Genomic DNA, 20885 nt, shown 5'->3' on the forward strand with positions numbered 1-20885 from the left:
GGACAGCTCATTCAACTGCTGACCAGCCTAGGGGGTAGCCCCTGGTAACTGGGAGAAGCCAGCAGTGTCATGGCATCACAGAATGGTGGGTAGCCAGTAGAACAGGCCAGGTGGGTCCACAAGGTTTACAACAGCATGACAACTTTCCAAGCAGGTTTACCATGAAGCTGGAGAACCAGCCAACCCAGCAATACCGAATCCAATCAACATTTTCAAAAGGAGAAGCGTTGCATCAGAAAACTTATGATCAGCTCTATTCATCAGACATCACTTCCTCATGTATGCTAAAACTGTGAATGGGAAGTACCTGACTGCTGCTAACACACCTCATATTTCTTCCTCCTCCTCAGACTTGATACACAAACAGCTGACAACATGGACAGATATGTGGAACATGGAATGCCTTGTGCAACAACTGCATGATCTTGCTTACAGGAAAAAGAGGAGAGAGGAAATGAGAATTAAAATGGTAATGTACCCCCTGCTCTATTTGAATACTCCTTGGCTCTGTCATAAATTCTCTGCACATCTTAGGCAAGTTAGCAAGCAATTTGTAGTGTAAAACGAAAGTAGCAACAGACAGTTCACCTTAGATCAGGGAAACTGGAGCAACTCAGAGGAAAGACAAACTAGAAATGCAAAGAAAAATTATCATGATTCTATTGTTACAGAATATTTCTGGCCCTTCGTCCAAATAATCATCATTTGAAAACATCCCTTTTAGACACCTTCCATTTATGAACCCAAACATTGTACACTGACACTGTCAATGTTCGGAGAAATTTAGTGTATTCCCCACCAAGTGTCTGTATCATGGGAGACATCATTTTACACCTGGTCCAGAGAGCACCAAAACATCCAGCAGCCATAGCATGGGTCAGAAATGTGTCCCACCCTCTGAATTCATACTTGAAGACGCTGTCCATATAGGACACTGTCTAGTCTTATGTGGCTCTGAATCAAATTAAATGAATGGTTGTATTACATTATTACAGATGCAGCTAAATGCTGTTCACTTGTCCCCAGCAAAACATCCTTCAATTCTGTGGGGAATAACCTGGGAGTCAGAAAACTAATTAATGGTTTCACTCGGTACCATGGACAGTCTGTAAGAAGTAGTGAGCAGGGCAGCTTAATTTTCATTCAATATACTCATGTACTAGGAAGTCTATATTAATAACTTCAACAGAATATATTACAGTATCCGTTGCAAAACCAAGAAACAAAGATACTGTAAAGCTATTTGATGCTTTCCTAAATGGGAACAGATCTTAATAACTGTCTATTAACAATTCCTTTTATACCTAACATTTTGAAAGAACTGTACAGATGAACAAATGCCAATCCATTTCAGCCTCTAGAGACAGAAGAATCTATTTGATTTCTTAATTTGAGTTCTGGTTGTGATCATTCAAGCCTTAATTCCTTCCTTCTGACATACATAGTCATCACCATTATGTGGTCTGTCTGTGTCAGGACAGTGTCTAACACAAAACATACTGACAACAGAGCATCTTGGGGTTTTTACTGCTACCTGTGTGGTGCTGAGCAAAAGTAAAATCCTCATCTCTTACACTACACTCCAGATTACTGAGGGGAGCTAGTCAAAATTCAGCCAGTCAAAATCCAACCTACAGTAAAACTCTGAAAGTTCAAAGTTCTCTGTTTGCTGTTGGAAAAAGATGTGCTGAAAAGATTCAGACATCTTCCTGATCTGCAGCTACGGGTAATTCATTAGTAGGTTTTGTGGTTAGACAATACCAGCTTTTCTGCTATCCATTTAGTAGTTATCTCATGCATTTGAAAAGTCAAAAGCTTTGATCCTCTCAGACACTTGCATATGCTTCTCTCAGGAATAGTCTAGCTGATATTAATAGGATAATTCACAGTCAAAGTGCCATCTCAGGTGCACAAGTGTTTGATGAATTGGAGCACAACCAAACAAAAGACAAAGGAATATGCACAAAATATTATCCCAGTCTCTCCTCTCTGCTCCCCATGAAAACCAAACATATCATATTTTATTCATAGGCTTAATTATTGTTTAACTCCTGTCCTTTTGCTTCTACTTTCTCATTTGTGTTGGTGTTTGCATTGGTGTTCATGTAATCTATTTAGATTGCTGGGTTTTTTTCTGAGTGAGGTCTGCAGCTTATCTGGGAACTTTTATCACTTTCAGCAAAATGGGGCTCACTTCTCTGTTGACTTTTCGCAGTGCCACAGTACCATAAATGACAATAAATTCTATTTCTGATCCTTGAAACCTGTGTTATAGCTAAACTATGCATTTTCCCTCCTACACCTTCCTTTCACATTGTGACTCCTGGCTTTTCTCAGCCCCCACACCACATTTCCTTCCCACATGATAGCTAAATTTAAATCAAGCCTGGATGATTGTCTATAATGTGTAGCTCAATCAGACATTAGGAGCTTGATTCAGGAATTACTGAAAAAAATGCATGCATTGTGTAGGTCACACTAAATAACCATAGCTGGCCTTAGCTTTAAAAATCTCTTTTTCTTCCATGCATCAAGCTTTTCTTTACATCTCAAATATATATTAGAAGCCTGTAGTTGACTAATATCCATAGGCAGTGATAGTCTATGTGCTTTATAAAAAAGGTTCACATGAAGAGACAAGCTGTCCCCATTATTTCAAGGAGACTCACTCTGTAGTCTAATAGTGTTAGAAACTAAACTCCATTGGCAATGATATATAGTGTACCTCTTCCAACAAATATGGAGCTTCCCAGAAAATACATTGCACAGGACAACATATGAAAGCCTTCTCAGAAGGAGCCTTGGTTCCAGGGCCTGGAGTTCATAAAACCACAAGGAGAGGAAACACACATCCTTCCCCTTCTTCACACCTTTCTTCCCTGAGCAAACATTTTGAAGGCAGTTCCTGGAGACAGATCTTGAGGGATTTCTTCAGCCAGTTTCCATTTCTTATCGTATTCCTCTAGCAGAGGCACCAGCCCTTCATTTGCATCTCATCTGTGTCAGTGGGTTTCAGCCTTTCCTGTTTGTAGTTTATATACCATCATGGTAGCAGTGCCATTAGGATAATTATAGTTATGATAGAACTCCCTTGCACACTACCAAGAGACATTTTGTGTCTAGATAATGAGGTCAGCAATTTCCAAGATTTGCGGAACAAGGACAAATTGTTCTGGCAACATGCCTGATTTACTCCCAGGTTTGTTTGTACCACCTTCTCGTACACTAGACCCCATCTGCTTTTCTGCATTACTGTTCAACGCTACTTTCTGCTTCAGGCTCTTCTTCCCCCAGGACGAACCATATCATGTTTTACTCTCTGCAGAAGCTCCCATACTAAGGGCCACCACCAGCACAAAGGTCAATGGAGAATTTTTCCACTTAAGATAATTAAAGAAGCAATGGTGAGGGGGAAAGGGGAGGAATCATAGCCCAAAATCATATTCAAGTAAGCGTTCCTAAATAAACATCATTGATCATACTTCTAAGCTGTTGTTACATTGCAAGTAACAAGCAGAAACACAACTTAATCTGCTACTTAGAAATGTCTTCTGGTCTTCTGAACCAACCCTGTATGCTCTCGCTGTCTCTTCAAGGGAGTCGCATACTCTAAGGTACCTCTGCTCTACTCTAGCCTGTGAGATCCAACAGTCCAGTTTTTATTTAGCACTTAGTCTCATGTCACATTCAAGACCAGACTAACACAGCCATTTCCTCAGTTCATACTATTGCACCAAAATTCATACCGAATTTTCACAGAGCCATGCTTTGTAGACCTAATAACGCTAAATATGACTTGACTGTGCACTTAAATTAAAGATATGGCCATCAAAACAGGTCTATTACAAGTGAACTCCTGGCCCAAACAAAATCCGTAGCAAAACTATCACTAAGAAATATGGATCTTAAAACAGCGCTATCATTCTCAGCAGCTATGCAGGGAGTAAGCTTCATACAAAGCAGAACAGCTGACTTAGGAAAAGCATTGCAACTACCTAATGTCCTAGCAATCAAAACAAAGCACTCTACTGGGTGGTAAGTAATTTCCAGATATTTATCCTTTCTATGAAATCTTAATCTAACCTACGCAGGCTATCAGGATGTTAGCATAAGGCCTGGCTACTCTAGGCTCACTTACCATTTTACAGAAGAAACAGTGCACACCGACACTTACTACAGATTTCGCAATCTTTCAATACGCCCTGAGCCAGATATCATCTTCTTGGCTAAGGCTCATACTATATCTGTACACAACTGTTTGTCTCGGTGTTGCTATAGCTGTACATTACGAAACTCGTTAAACACCCAATACATCAGCTTTTGGCACAGCTCTCTTCAGGCAGGTGTGTTGTGCAAAGCATTCTTCAGAACTAGCAGGGATTAAATGGCATTTTGTGGCTCCCAGGAGCTGCAGTTTATATTGCTCTGAGCTCCATAAGGCCAAGTTTCCTCTGCTCAGCAGAGCCAAAGGAAGTTGTGCATTCAGATACAAAAAGACAGAACGAGAAGAGAAGAAGGACTATGACTAAAGTGTAGGATGAGTCCAGCACCACTGAATTTTTAAATCTCTGACTTGCAACAATTTAAGTTAAAGCTTTCCACATAATCATGCTCCCAAATGCAGACATCTGGAGAACAAGCGCTTCTGGGCTAAAAATATTTGTGAAGTATTTCAGGAAGGTACAAGAAGCCAGGAAACAGATGCTTTGTACAAAATATCTTCCTAAAACACTCCTACAGTGAAGCTTCCGTGACCTTGCCATTTTTGCTGAAGCATCTCCTTAGATAATATCACATGGTTGGGATACTTTGAAAACTTGGAATTGTTAAAGGCTTTATTGATAGAGGTTTTGCTGCCTTAAGACACAGTGACACCATGTGGCCAATTGCTTAGCCCAGAAATGACGTGCTAATGGAAAGGGCAGTGTACAATTTTCTCATTTTTCTTTTGCTTTATTAAATTTAGCTTATGGGTGCTCAGATGCAACTGTATTGACTGGTGTGAGTAAACTTGGATAGAACAATTGTCATCTGAACAGGTATACAAAACCAAAGCCAATGACCATTTGGGATTTCAGCATATGTTCAAAAGTCCAATGTTTGCAAAAGTGCTGTCTGAAAACATGCCTGTAAGTTCAGCAAGTAAATACCCATAAACACAGTTTGCACGCGTGCCAAAACATCATATTCACTTGGTAGATGCAAGCAACTGGTAGAACTATGATTCTACATTCTTCTCAAAAAAGTGCACCTGGAAGATGTATCTAACTATCTATGGTTTAATTCTGCAGTAATATCACAAAATATTGCAATTAATTTTGAAAATGGAGACATTTTTGCCTTGCTCTCATGGCTTGTTTTCCTTCCAAGTATACGCAGATACCTCCATTTATTTTTACAGACATTCCTGAGGAAAATATTTAAATTCATAAGTGGGAATATTGCTACTAGGAATGTTCTCAGTAGTTGTTATCACTCTGTGTTACATAATATGGTGGCTGATGTGATGAATCATCTCTCCCTAGCAGAGTTCTGTTTTTTCCAAATCAAGTACTGCACATTCAAAAGGTACAGCTCATGAAGAATGAGCAGATCTCTTGAAAGAGACAGAGACAGGCAGGCAAATAGGCAGACGAAAACTGAATACAGATTACCTACATATTCCTCAAAGAGAAAGAGAAAAATATATTAAATAAGCTCTTCACAGAGAATATATTCACTCAGTACTACTATAAAAAATTAATGTTCAGTAAGAAATGTGTATTTTGAGGCAGGGTTCAGAATATCTTGCTCTCAAGAGCAGAAAGGAAGGGAAAATATAACAAACGTGACTCTCAGTTGCATAGGCTTTGCAAAGTCAATGTACCATAAATGTTGCTTTTTTTATTGATTAGTTAGATAACATTCTCATGTAATTTTTTGTTCAGTATTGAACTCCAGGTAAGCAATTTATTTCAACACTATCACAGTGCACCTGAATTTAAATTAAATAAGTTAGTTTGAAAAATGCTGTAACAGGATTTTCACCTACGTACATAATAGTTTCACCTAGATACATAGTAGTTTAGAGCCTGGGAAGCACCAGCAAGTTAGACACAGGACTCTGATTATTCAAAATAGGAGTTTGAGTTGAGGAAGATTAATGACCTGATCCCTCTAGTTTTGTCACCCTGACTAGTGAGATTATGCTGCCATCTTGTGACCTGTTAATTTTACTTTACTACAGTGACAGCAATTTTTCCCCTAGACTAGGAGGACAGTGTACATGTCTCCCTGGTATACAGGTGCAGTGACCATGCTTTGAGCAGCTCAGTCCTCTTTTGTATTCAGACCCATGTTTTCTCTCCTTAGCTTTCTTACCTGTGACTCATAAGCTGCACACTTCAATGTCATTGTCATTGCTAATGGAAGTGCTGTCCATGGACAGGCCTGGGTAGGGACTGGAGGCAGCCCTGCAGAGGGGGTGAAACCCATAGTTTAAAGGAGTAGAATTTTGTAATAAAGGCTACAGAATGCTCCCCTGCTGCCAAGAGAATCATCCATACTGGAAAGCAAAACACACACTTAGCCAGCATTTGAATATGACAGTATACACTGAAAAAAGACATACCCTTTACAGCTGGGAAGGAGAATCATTATAAATTATTCTACGGTTTTGCACATTGATGATAAAATTTTCCTCTCCATCTTCCCAAGTGTAAAGCTTGTATATTGATGGTAGAATTTTTCTGGCTTGAAAAAAAAATGTGTTACAATTGGCTGTATTCTGAATCAAAATGGGGTTGTTCCATCTCGTCAAATTAAATAAAACAGCTGTATGTCAAAGTGGTTATGCTGTTCCCTTGAAACAATACAGACTTCAGTTGCAGTGACTGCTTACATAGCATTTTGGAATACCAGGAAAAAGCTTAGTATGGCTGCAATCACATTGAAAAGCAAGCTGGGAACCCCTCTGCTAGTAACCCCACGTTCCTTCCTTATACCTCAACTACACGTGCTTCCATCAGTGTTCACTCCCAAGACACTCCAGCAATGAAGACATACAAACAAACCTTGAAATGCTGACAATCTGAAATGCATGTGCAAGGAAGGAACAGAGACATACCAGGTACAAGCAGGCTTGAGAGCTCTGAGCTTAACAAGGCAGCTGCTCTGAGCTTGGATACGTATTTGGGAGAGCCCACAGGAAGGCATGCATAGCTGAAAGGTTCCCTCAACATGTCTGACTGGAGACAAATATCAGTCCTCCTTCACTACTAAAGCCTCAACCACCATTATACACCCAAATCACTGAAGTATTTTCTCCCTAATCCTTGTATGCTAAAGTAAACCAAAGCATCCTGCACTTAGACTCTGGTTAGAGTTTCCAAGATATACTGTATTTTCTTCAGGATATGGCATAGCAGAATGAGGGTTCCCAGCTAGCAATTGAAGGTTATGTTTGCCTGTTCCCTGTTTTTGAGGAGGCTAATTGCATTGCATTGATTGTATAAATGGAACCTCAAATCTTGTGACAGTGGCGACTTTATACTTTCTTATAATACTAAAATATTCAGAGAAATACACAGCCAGCTGAACTATCTCTGTGAGACTTAGCAGTGTATTTCAACAATCATAATAATAACTGTTACTGCTGTGGCAGTGCAAAGCTCTGGGCAGATTTACAGCTAATCCATTTGCAAAGTCAAGAAAAAATTGAAGAACGTGAAGTCATGTGGTTGCAGTCGCTCAGTGAGTCTGTGATGCCAGGCATAGACCCTCCTTAACATCAGCATTTGTTCCTTCAGAGGACGAGGAAGGTGTCTCAAGTTTTTTAATTTCCAACGTTCCTGACAGCAAAGCAATTTGTCAGGGGAGACATTTGGTATAGTCACGTCAGGAGAAGAGTCCTTCACACTGTGCTGCGTGTCAGCAGCGACTCATCTGACATGGCACAGCGTAGTGCAGGAGAGATGCCGCAGCTTGCACAGCTGATGTGCCTGAGATCCAGGAGAATGGAAGGGTAAGGGCCAACTGCAAAAGTCTAAACCTACTGTGTGAGATCCAACTGTGGTAGCTGAGCCTTCTGAAAAGGCTCAGAAAGGACGTGTATACTATTGTTTCTGCAACTGTAAATGCTTTTTACTCTGGAGAGCCACATTCCTCTTCAGAGCTGGAAGAAAATTCCAGTTCTCATGACAAACTGCTACACCTCATTTGCAAAAACACAATATACTATTTAAGCAAGCAGTAGAAGAACTAGATCATCTCACATCAAATCTTATCTTTAATATTCCATATCCAAGTGAGAGAATGGAGTTCATTCTTTTCCCTTCCTTTCCAGCAAGCACCAACTGATATAATGAAATATGCATCATCAACCGGACATCATTTCTAGTCTGCTGGAGCTAAAAGCAGATCTTGATGACTATCTGGGGAACAAATATTCCTTTCAGCAGCACATACCTGGAGCTGATATACTCTTATATATGTAAGTATAAATATGGTTCTACTGATCTTTGCCTGTCCCCTATCTTTCATTACTGCCTCTTTTACAGCCACCTTCTTCCACAGCCAAGAAAGTATTTAATCTTTCTGCTGGGTTTGGATGAAGTGTATTCTTGCACAAAAGGTCAACTGAAGGCAGTGTATCAGTGAAACTCCAGAACAGCCTTCAGACTACAACCAGAATGGAGTTTCAATGGCAAACAATCATTACACCTAATCTCTGCACAGATAAATGCTCTAGCCCCAGTCTCTAAGCCCCCACTGCTCCATTACTGACTTCACACCTATCCAGTAAATCATGATTCTAGAATATGGAAAGAGGAAAAATGAATCTCTGTACTCACTTGGCATTCATTTCTGTAAGATGCTGATCACTGGCACCAATCTAATGTTTGTGGATGTGTAAAATCCCATTGATTTCAATTGGGAGCCTTTCAGGATGTGTGACATCTGGTCTCATAGTACTCTCGTGGTCAAAAATCCTGGAGACAGTGTTCAGGACTCCACCTGGTGAGCTGAAACAAGAAGTCTTTAGATCAGACAGATACTGCTAAAGAGACTGTTCCTTTCCTCTGAAAGGGGTAGAAGACCCACTTATGAGAGCAGAAGGTATTCTGTTGCCAGAAAACCTCTATGATTCCAGACTAATGTCCAGGGATTGCTGGTGTTTTTTGTGGGATTGTAGAAAGCCAAGAATACAGTGGGCATCCATAGCTGGCAAGGACACATCCTCTCTCTCAGGCAAACTTAATCCACCTATGGAAATGGACAGTCATGTGTTAATGATAAAGGTAAGAAAGGGTCCTACTTCCGTGCAGGAATCCTTGCCATGGCAGCATTTGCATCTCCATACTCTTAAAGCCCAGCTCCAGACATACAGGTATTTTATTTTTAGATAAAATCTACCTCTGCAACAAGAGTTTGTGCTGGGTCTGTCATTTCTTCCTCATTTCACAAGGAGGGCTTAAGAGGTACCATAAGCACTGAGTGAGTCCCTCTGCCCTGAAGCAAATATCATCTTTAAGTCTTCCTAATTTATAATCTCCTCTCTGTTACAGTAATACACCAGGCTCTCCCTTCCCTGATACAGTCAGCTCACAGAATGGATTCAGGTTGCAGCAGCAGTCCAAACAGCCAGTGGACTCACAACGACATAAGTTCATACCAGTGTTAACAGAATTATGTTGTAGTTTGAGAGTCTGCTAATTGGACTAAAGCCTGAGACCTGATAATACCTTTCCTTTCAACCTACTTCATCACAATAATCCAATCATCTGTATTATAATAAGAGATACAGAACTCATTTTACAAACTTTGTCAACAATGAGAGCTCAGAATAAAGCTGGCATTGATCTTATGAGAGACATGAGGAAAGAAAGAAAAGCAGAATTCAGAAAACCTAACAGAGTGAAACAGGCTAAAGTAGGAGGAGAATAAAACAAAGGACCAAGGACATAGGAGGGATAAACAGCAGAAGCTCAGGCCTCTAGCTGCCCCGGGGGCAACAGCAGAAGAGCATGGTGGTTTGGTCTGTGGCTCTTCCCTGAAAGTGGAGGTAGGTACATGCTGTGCCTGCTGTTTCTGCTGCGCCTGCAGGAAGTCAGAGCTGAGGGTGCTGCAGAATTGCCAGCCAAGCAAACAATGTCATGAGATCTAAGCTCACCAAAGCATCTCTTGTTTCAGTGAAACATTTTTTAGGTAATGAATGGCTTTTGAGAAACCAGAGCTTTGCTTTTCTTTTTATCTCTTTTTCTGCTGAAAAGCCTGTTTGGAGAGATATGACCTGATACTACCATTTTCAGAGGCATGAAAAGATTGAAAGCATGCTTAAACATGTTTTCAGTTTTTACACTTCTTTAATGAAAACCTAAAACACATGAAGAAAAATCTCACAGTGATGAAAGCATTCCTGAGTGTCTCCACATGGAACCTTGCACTGAAGAACTGGGGACCACAGCAAGAAGTAACCATCCTTACAGGCCAGAGACACTCATCTACTCCCAGAAGATGAGTACATTTCTTATACTAAGTCACCTTCCAGCTAGAATCTACTTGACTCTGTGGTCTGTACATGCGGTGACCCACAGAAAAATCACTATTTTTTATGTGTAGCAGGAGGCTCTGTCTTTCAGGAACACCACCTCATAAGGAGAATTTTGTACCATTCTACAGACAATAACAGGAAAGCAGCTGAGACATGCACAGGCATTAGTCAAGTCATGACTGTATGTACAATGATTTAGCCTGAACAGCTGGCTAGGAGGTCATAAAAGAAATGTGGTTTACTACGTGAGTGCTAGATGAAATGACCCTGTTGCCAAACTTGGCTCAGAGCTGGAACAGCCGCAGAGCATACATAGGATTTATGAGACTAACCTCTGGATTTCTTCCTGAGCCCAGGAAATTGCATTCTTTTGAGGTCTGGACTGATGTTCATTGACAATGCAAAATCATGCTCTTCTGCAGGAGAAGAAAAGCAAAGCAGAAGCGCTGGAAAGCCGAATAGCCTTATGTGGACAACTGAAAGGAATGAAGAAGGATAATAAATTACTCTTAAAAAATTCTTCTCTTCTCTTCAACCCAGAGGAAGGGAGAACTTGCACATGCAAAGGACACGGAGCAAATTACTCCTCCATGTTGTTAAAAATTCAAGCTACTTTTCTTAAATTTGTGAATTGAAAGGTAGAGTTACCTGCCTCAGCCCATTATCATCCTGTGTGTGGTGTCTGTTATATGGCTAATCAAGCAGACACAAATTAAAATACCCAGAAAGCAAATGGAATAAGCAGAAAATGAAGTGGACAGAGAAGATAGCTCTGGCCTGACTATGACTGAACTCTCTCTGCTTAGGAACTACTAGGCACTAGCACCTTCCAGAATCAAAGCTTTCTCTCAGGCCTCAGAAGATAAAGAGGCCATGTACAGAGATGAATGGCATTGGCTTTTTCCAAGCAGTTCTTTTGCTAGTGGACAGTGGTTCTTAAGCTACGTAAAATGCACTTAGTAGCCAGAGACAACTAAAAAAAAAAAAGAAAAAAGTTAATGTTTATCTCTGGTTTTCCTTCCCTCTCTTCTAGGCATAATATTCCAGATGAATGAAGGGAAACACCGACAGGGCACAGAATGAGCCATATATCCTAAAGCAGTTAAATTACCAAAAGACTAACACCACATTATATGATGTGTAAGGTAATGGTTGATAAAAGAAAGCTTTCATCTCTTGAAAAAAATACCAAGATTTCAAAACTTATTGGTCTAATGTGGAATAAAAGTCAAGACTTTCTTCTTAACCCACCATAACCACCCATGTACCGATAATCAACAACCTGCTGATCAGAACACTAGTGTGGGAAATGGGAGAACCTAATCAAGCACAGCCAAGGCACGAGCCTCAACTTCCTAATCCCCATGGAGAGCCCCAACTTTTAGTTTAACAGCTATTTCAAGGAGACTTTTACTGCCTTTCTTTAAGAGGATAAAACAAAGTTATGTAACTAAGTGGTAATCCTTTCCCCAGTGGGGAAAAAAAAAGAGTTTTTTAAAATACCTTTCTAGCTGTCAGAGAACAAAGGACCATGTTATTTTCACGTCTGATTTTAGTGATTGAGTGGAATCAACAAGAAATGAAGTAGAATTTTTCCTTGGTTTCTACATCAACCTCAAAGGGAGAGATCTTGAGAAAACTTCTGTAACCTGTCACTAGAGCTTCAGTGATGGAAAGCAGTTATTACGTCTTCATAAAAGCACTAGTTGTCAGTGTCCCAAGACAATAACTGTACTAATAATAACTGATTGCAAAACCACTTAGTTATGAAAGTATACAAAATACAGATTTCAGTGACTTGTTTCTAAGTAGCTATTATGTCCTGTGGTAGCCGGTGATACTGTCATTCATTGTCTTACAGAGAAAAATGGATTCACCTTATGGCTGAGCAATTGGCGTCTCGTAACCATGCTTATTCTACTAATCCTGGAGGAGGAACTGTATGCTCGCTTCTGGCACTGCACAGTGAAACCAACCATCTGGTCGGGACCTGAGCCATCTTGCTTTCACTTGCATGTGTATGTCTTCTGGCAGAAGGACATTTCTGCTGGGAACCCTACATTCTACAAAAAACATACAAGTAATTACAAAACAGATTTTTTTAATCTTCTTTTTTTCCTTTTCTTTCCAATCCATTTCTCCCCTCCTTTCCAACACACATTTATATACACCCATACCCGTCCACACACACACACTTACATACTTCCTTTTATGAAGGGGAGAAATTTAAGAACTGATACCCCTTGAATGCACTTTTTTTCTTTCTTTTCTTTAGAAATGTGCAATTTATACCTCTATTTTAGTTGATTTTTTATTTTGCCTAGCTGGGTTATGATTTTGATTTTGGTTATTGCACATACTGAAATTCCACTGCATGTACTGGACTGGAGTGAAATATTTCTACATATTTTCCCATCATAAAATAGAAACTAGTAAAAAAACCACTTGTGAGACAGTAGCAGGCAACAAGGCTTGTAATGGATCACTTCTAAAAAGCCACCATGGTTGAGCGGCACCATATTTTCTTCCACAGAGCTGAAGGATGATGATAAAACGTTGATGATAAGAAGTATTGGAAATCATTTGCAGGAGTGTAAGATGCAATAAATCAGTGACTACAGGCTGAAGGCATTGACCTTTCACTGATCACAAGAGCTATGAACAAACCTCTGAAGTAACTGAGATTGAGAAGGATAAGAAGTCTTACAGGAGCTGTGACAGGAATATTACCATGGCAGTCATAATCAAATTTTTTTATGGACATATTTTAACAAAATTACTTTCATGGTGAGTTTTGATTTAAAAGGCAAAAACCCTGTCGCCGATAAAATCTGGGCATGTTTGAAATAACTACCTTCCCTCTTCTATGGGGATGCTTCTGACATGCTCCTGACACATCAAATGCACAGATTCTTATGCAGGATACTCTTTTGCCCTTTCTCCTTCCATTTTCTTATAAGGCATTTATAGGGAGGCTTGGACTGTAGTATCTAGTCTGATGAGAAGGGCAGAAATAAGCCAGTACACAAAATGAAGCATCAGTCCCAAGTCAGCCTCACATCCAGTTTTCTCAAGCATCACCTTTTTGCACGTTCTAGTACAAGCCAACTAAAACTGCACTATGACGGGGTTTCATGCAGCTGTTAAAAATCTCTCATTACTTCAAAGCAAGGGTTGGGTTTTGCTCTGTAGCAATATGCAGACAACACCACTGACAGCTTTGGATGGAAGATGAGCTGTCGGAGGCATATACAAGTTCACCCACTGCCACTTGCCAACTGCTTCTCCTGGATTTGTAAATCTTCAGCAGCGAACAACAAACAGCACAACATAAAAGTAAGAACTGGTGTCTCCACAGGAGCTACAGTTCTTTTCATTAATCAACAAACCTCTTCCACCTCTTAGCTGTACTTTGACTTGTACCTACAGTACTCACAGTATTCACTCATTAAAACCATGCTAAAGATATCTTTAAGATCCCCAAGCGCTCTATGGAATTACTTGCCTGCTAGGTCAAGGGTAGGATCTTTCCAAAACTCTACTAGTTCCTCTCAGACTGGAATCTGCTTCTCAAAAAAAAAAAAAAAAAATTCAGTTCCAGTATGTACTTTCTTCTAAGAGAGGAACCTTTCCTGAACACCTATCTCAACAGAACTGACTGGAACTGTGTCATTCGCTGCCTGGTTAAATTTATCCCTCAGTTTCTATGAGAGATGATGCCCAAGGCATGTACACATTCCAGAAGACAGGAGGAGACACCGCATCTCCTCCTTGAAGTATTCATACATTTGCTAAAGGAAGTCATAGGTTCCTGTACCTGTTCTTCTGACTGTGGATATAATGCATGAGTGGTGCATAACATTTAAAAGGATAAACAAACATGTGTTTAATGCCTCGTGAACCAGCCTTTCTATTTCAGGCAAGTGCACTTCATGCCATTTCTTAGAATCTCAAAAAATTGGAAAGAGCCCTCAAGGTCATCTCATCCAAACATCTGACCAAAGCAGGACTAACTTCCAAAGTTAGATCATGTTGCTCTTTTTTTTTTTTTCAGTCAAAAATGTTCACAGACAGTGATTCCACAACCTCTTTGGGGACCTCTTCTACTGTTTAACCACTCTCACTGCGAAGAATTTTTTTCTGTTGTTTCCCAATGTTCCCGTGTTGCAAACTGTGACTGCTATGTGTTGTTCTTGCACTGCGCATTCCCTGCTAGTAGAATAGAACATACTCAGTCTGTATCACTTTTTTAGCCTGAACATTTTTCTTCTTCAGTAGTGTCTCAGCTGGTGTCAGTGGCTTAATTAGTTGAACTCTGTCTTAAGGTCTGACTGTTTTGCCTACCTGCAGATGCAAGATAACCCACAAACTGAAAGAAGTAGCTCTCTAATCACCCTCCTCACCAGAACAGCTGTGAGCGTTTACCAGCCACCATGTCTCTAGCATGCAAATTACTGAATAAAAGATGATCAGATATTCAGCAGGAATCTCTAGGGTACCTGACCTTTCTTATTTAAAGCCTTGAACACTGTCACAATAATCAATCACCAATACACACTCCAGCACAGCCTGTTTCATATGTTTGTTTATAAGCATGGACCCATAAGTAGAATTTTAATCTTGATCCTGAACATACACGGAAGGATAGCATGTGACTGTGTTCTTGACTTATAATCCATCCTATAGAAAATAGTCAGGAATGTTACAAAGGCTATCAGAATATTGAAAGGCTTCAGATGGCTTTACAGTGTTAACATTTACCTACCTCATACTACAAACAGGAATATGAATATTCACCATAAAGCTGCAGCCATATATAGTTTGATAGGTACACCCAAAGATTTTTTTAAATTGCATCTGCATACATTCTAAGAAAGGAAACCATGAAGTTATTCAGAACAGTCCAATTGAGAGAAGAATCCCCCCATATGAATTGCCACTTAAAAACTTTTCTTGCAAGATGAAAAAACACCCTTATCGGCAAATAAGGGCCTTCCAAACATACCTTTCACTGGAAAATAACATTGTCATGCTCCACTTTCCAACAGACATTCCACTGGAACATCCCTGAAGCTAAAGCAGCGTGCTCTCTCTTCAGTCCACTGGCAGCAGTCCAGAGCTGCATGCCAGGGATTTAAGGAAGGGTTTACTGAGAGCTGGTGCCCACTTGTAACAATCAGGTCTCTGTCAAGCGAGAAAGATACAAAACATAATTAATTTTTCCTCCTTTAGACATTGCTACTTCTGTCACAAGTAAGGGAAATGCCCTAAGTGCTGCAGGGCTATAGTACTGCATGGAAAGACCCATGGCTCGCTCCTGACTTTTAAATGCTACATGACCTCTGTACAGTTCAGCAGCTCCTAACCCATTTTGATGTCCAAAACTGAAAAAGATTATTCCTCTTGTGCACACCTCATGTAGAAATTTCTGCCTCCAAGAATATCAGCATCATGTATGTTACTCTGGAAAGAAGAAAGACACATACATTAAATCCCTGACGTAACTGATGGACAATATATGACTGTTTCTACATTAGAAACAGAAGATAATTTCCCCTTTATACAGTCACAGTCTGCTGAGCTTTCTCAGGTTACATTCACGGAGACGCTAACGCTCACTCATGGTGTGTTATATCTAGGTAAGGAAAAACTCCTAATCCACACAAGAAGGAAATGATGGTGCGTCTTAAGGAAAATTTCTTCTTCTACTTTGCTCATGTTTGCTTTCTTTACTAATCACTGCATGATTACTGCATTTGCTAACCATTCATGACCACTGCATGTGAGCAAGCCCTATTTTCTCCTTCTCAGTTGCTGAGGTATCTTTTCATTTATTGCTTTGCAGTGAAGTGTAGAATTTAGGAACAAGGAGGGGGTATGTGCCAGAGCATGAATACAGGGAGGTGGCTGGAGTGCACCTTGTCTGTTGAAGCAGGACTTGATATATAACTCCTAGAAATCTGAAATAGGACTCCATTACAAGAATAACCAAACTCATGGCAAACGTCTTTTAAAGATAAGACTGATTTCTCTGCTTCAGCCCAGCAGACCATCTACCCCAGCACACTGGCTCTGCCAATGGTCAAAGAAGAGGTCCACAGGAGAATGCAAGAACAGGACCAGTTTGTTGTAATTCTCCAGAATACTCTTCCAGAATCTTGTAATCTGTGGTTCTGGGACTCTGAAAGGCAGAGGTAGTGTCTTTGAATTTAGTTAATCTTGATATTCCTCTTACATACATTTGTCCAATGCTTTTCTACTGCATCTAATCAGTACCTTGTATACTTAGATGGTAAGTCATCGTGGAGTGGGCTTGTTTGTGTGGCATCGATCAGGGTGCGGCTCATTCTCATGAACAAAGATGCTTTGAAGACCAGTGGGAAACATGGCTGACATGGTTGAAGCAAATGACAAATATATTTTATCTATTTGCAGATTTAAATCTAGTATTAGCAATATTCTGTCAGTAGCACAAAGGATCAGTACAGTAGATGAGTATTCATGTCGCACTCAGTGCCTGGCAGGGAACTGCTGACTGGTCAGCAGGCCAAATGCACCAGGTCCAGCTCATACAGACATTCTCAAATCCTGCACAGTGTCAAGGTGTAACTTCTAAGCCACTGCTTAACGCTTGAATTTTTAGGCTCAGCATCCAGAATTCATAAACAAATGCAGCTTAATCAGTGCATGGATTTATCAATGTAACATCAACCTAATCTGTATAGGAGATTCTCACAAAGAATCAGATCAGATTGAAAGATTTGCCCTTTCATCTTACCCCAAGCCCAACTGCATCACTTCCATACATCACTATGTACAAATTGCACTGTCACCTGTGTAATTCCGATGTCACACAGGGAGGTAACCTCCAAATCACAGATGTGTCCCATTTTGCAAGTTCCATCACCAGAAATTGAAAGTTGAGCAGGCTGGGTTTGAACAAGAACACTCTCCAGATACCTGTGTTCTGCTAGTGTGATGCTAATGGCTTTTCCCAGTGTTTTGTTCCTGTTCAGTCATAGCAGTTGGTCTACTTAGCCAACACTTGGCTCTGTACCCAGTCGTGGCTGTTCTGTGGCCTACCAGCTCCCTTACAGACAGACATGGTCAAACTAGCTGATTGTTGCAGATCCTACTTTTAACCAGGCATAACCAAAGCAGTGTCACATGCATTCCTTTCAGTAACAGCAAACTCAACTCAAAATGAACAACATGGAAACAAGAGCCACCTCCAGGCTCCCTTGGTATAATTCTAAAAAACTAAACACTAAACTAGACCAAAACTTAAACTAAAAAAAATACTTCAAGTATTAGCCCAGTCTGAATGACCCATCTGAATGGCCTATCACTCTCCTAATCTCACTTTTTGCTACTGAGGTGCCACACGTGGTGCACCTTTCCAGTGTTCTTCATCACATACAAAACATGCTGAACACAATCATTAGCCCCTATAAATATACTGCAACATGTCCCATTCTCAGTGCTAGTAGCAGAGCATCCCCTGTAGTTTTACAGCTCTTAGACTGGCAGACATGTTTCATTGTACCCAATCTACCACTGCAAAGCTGTCCTTCTGACCGACCTAAAGGTAGTTTGCCAGAAACAAAACCAGTTTGAGGTCATTTCTCAACACGACAATGTCATATCATCTGGTCTTCACCAGTCAAAGCGTCACGGTTCCTCATTGCCAGTGTTATCATGTGGCTGCCTGGCTTTGGTCTTACATATTGCTGAGTGTGCTCCTCCTCCACCAGCAGATCATGCAAAGTGTCGGCGTGACCTGGAATTGGAATGGCCCGGGTCGTGGCCAGTGGGACAGGAGCAAGACTGTGCAAAAGGTAGAGAAAAAAGAGAAAGCAGACATTATGCCCTCAAGGTGAGGGTACAGATGGCCATAGAATAAGATCCCTAGAAGGCATGGAAGTTCAGAGTTGCCCCTGCACGTTGCTGATCTAAATGGAGCCTAAGAGGTCTTAGCTTTACAGGGAGTGGTATGCAGACTGCCAGGGAAACAGTAAGTGCTCTTATAATTGAAGGCAGAGATAGGCACATGCTCTGTTCCTATGCAGGACATCTCCCTTGAACCATCTATCCAGCTTGCCTCCTATCTGATACTCATATTTCACAATTTTCTCTCCACTACCAAATACCTTACTCTTTCAGGACAAGATCCATTGTAAACAGGGGCAGCACACAACGAGCCACCAAACATTCACTTCATTGTATACAGAAATGGATCATAATTTAGAATCAGCTGGACTAGTTATTACAAACATAACTAAAAACTCTGCTCAGAGTTACTCAATTATCTTGGTTTGGCATAAGGCCACACTGATGCTGAAAGGCACAGTATCGCTCACTCCTGCTTCTCCTGATAACCCCATGCACATTCCTGCTACTTCTTTCTCTGATCCAGCTGAACATTTTAATCTTCTTTTGTGTTTGGGGTTGGTTTTTTTCCCACAGGATTACCTCTCAGTTAGATTAGCACGCAGGAAAAAGTCATGACTGTCCTTTGAGCAGCAAGGTATTCTTAGAATAGTTAAACTGGAGCATAAACCCATACCTTTCACTAAAGTGACTTTAATGCAGACATAAATTTACAGTCTAAATGCAAGATGTTAAATGTTCAGTGGCTTAAGTCACTGAAAAGATACAAGCCTAAATTAACAGAATGTAACTCATTTAATTATTTTTCTCTAAGTGCTATCTAGAGTCAGGGCCCAGGCATTTTTAGGTTTAATGTAATTTTTGCATGGACAACTTTTCAAGACTCTGAAAAACAGTGAGTTTTAGCATTTCTATTTTTTGTCCTGGACAATGACAAATGGCAGTGATATTTTGCAGTAAATGCTGCAAGGAGCATTAGTTCATCGGAAACATTAATTTTCCTTCTAGCCAAACTTCAAATGAAGTATCACCTTCTCTGCGCTTAATACAACATTTGGCTCAGATTCCATTTCTGAATGACATGTATGGAGCACTAAAAAGTGCAGAATAGTGATTTTTTTCTGAAATGGTAGAATTATAAATTTCTTAGCAAAATACTAATATAGCAAAACTTTTTAGTATTTTTATTTTGTCGTTAAATGTTGGTCTTATCCCACAGCTTGACAACAAATGATCTGGTAATGTATTAGAGAACTGAGTAAGTTCTGAATTAAAAAAAAAATAATAATCTTCAGACTTCCAAATACACACAGGAAACAGAAACAGGGAATGGAGAAAGGTCACTTCTGAATTACACTGCACAATGTGTATTCTCATCTTTCACTTCATTCCTTCTGTCCTGTGGCTGTGAAACAACCTTGCTTGCAGAAGCCATCCGGAGACACTGCTTCTCCTGGGTAAGAAGCTGCTAGTGTTACAGGAGCACATTTGCACTGAAATCTCCTTGTTCAGCACAGTCTATAGTAAAATTCCACTGAAGCCGCAAATACCCACTACTTCTGGAGAGGCACAGTGCTCAATGTATAGCTACTTTCTCAACGATGTTTCACGTCTTCTGTACCTGTGGTTCACTTTTCTCTAATAAAGGCATTTTGACTACTTTCATTCTGCAGTTTCCTCCAAGTTATACTGTACATGTATCAAAATGCGTCGGGATCAGCTTTAGCTTGTGTTCAATTCAATACCTGACTGGACCTGGTACTTCTAGGTCTCTGGTAAAGAACATCAAGAACTTCTTTCTTCCACAGCTATACACAGCCTAACAACACACATGGCAAAGTACGGGGAAAGAACCCCATAAGCTTTTTCAAGAAGCCTTGAGAAGTACAGAGGACTTCATTGCTCCACGCAGTGCCCAAATGTTTCCAGTTAGGAGTCCCTGGAGCTTTTCATGAGGGGTTACTGAGTAGATAGGACAGCAGGATTGAGCTATGTGAAGAACATACCTGCACTGTGATACAGAAAGCCCACAATGAAAAGGATAAGCTGTGTCCAAAGGTCTCAGTGTGCAAATAGCCTGTGGCCTGCTTCAGGGACACCTAATTTAAAATAATAAGCTATATATGCTTCATATAACTTAGATGGCATTCACCCAGATTATCTTAGGTTCATGGGGTCTGGGCAGTAAAGCTAAAGTAGAGTTTAGAGACATTCCACTCAAGGACATGTTTTTTCACACCAGTTCTCTTCTTTTTTGGGTAGTCTCCTTTCTACGTAGAGAGATCACAAGCTGAACCAGAGCAAAGAAGGAAAATTTTAAGAATGCACTGGCAAACCAGCAATCTCTATTGTTGCCTGATTCCAAATTAGCTAGGGAAATCATCCTGCCCCAAAAGAGCACTGCAAGATGTACTGTTCGCTTATAATAAATTTGTTCATAGCAGCTTACATGTGGGGACATTGT

The 20885-nt window shown here is 40.4% G+C and overlaps 1 protein-coding gene across 3 annotated transcripts in view; it reads right to left on the bottom strand.

Annotated features, from left to right (window-relative positions):
* The window catches only part of LOC115350857 (cytosolic phospholipase A2 beta-like), a 58161-nt gene extending 41264 nt beyond the window's left edge, over positions 1-16897 (bottom strand). Inside the window, exons 1-8 of one of the 3 annotated variants that reach the window (XM_041129258.1) lie at positions 16808-16897; positions 16589-16712; positions 15945-15994; positions 15537-15715; positions 12409-12594; positions 10864-11007; positions 8832-9002; positions 6361-6452 (exon numbers count right to left, since the gene is read on the bottom strand). In XM_041129258.1, the coding sequence (XP_040985192.1) occupies positions 6361-6452; positions 8832-8838 (99 nt within the window). In that variant the 5' untranslated portion in view covers positions 8839-9002; positions 10864-11007; positions 12409-12594; ... (2 more) ...; positions 16589-16712; positions 16808-16897. Of the gene's footprint in view, positions 1-6360; positions 6453-8831; positions 9003-10863; positions 11008-12408; positions 12595-15536; positions 15716-15944; positions 15995-16588; positions 16713-16807 lie in introns of those variants that run through there. The other 2 variants (XM_030036905.2, XM_030036914.2) reach the window with 2 other exon arrangements.
* Positions 16898-20885: the final 3988 nt, after the last annotated feature.

Source organism: Aquila chrysaetos, chromosome 2, assembly GCF_900496995.4.
Source record: "Aquila chrysaetos chrysaetos chromosome 2, bAquChr1.4, whole genome shotgun sequence".
Taxonomy (NCBI): Eukaryota; Metazoa; Chordata; class Aves; order Accipitriformes; family Accipitridae; genus Aquila; species Aquila chrysaetos.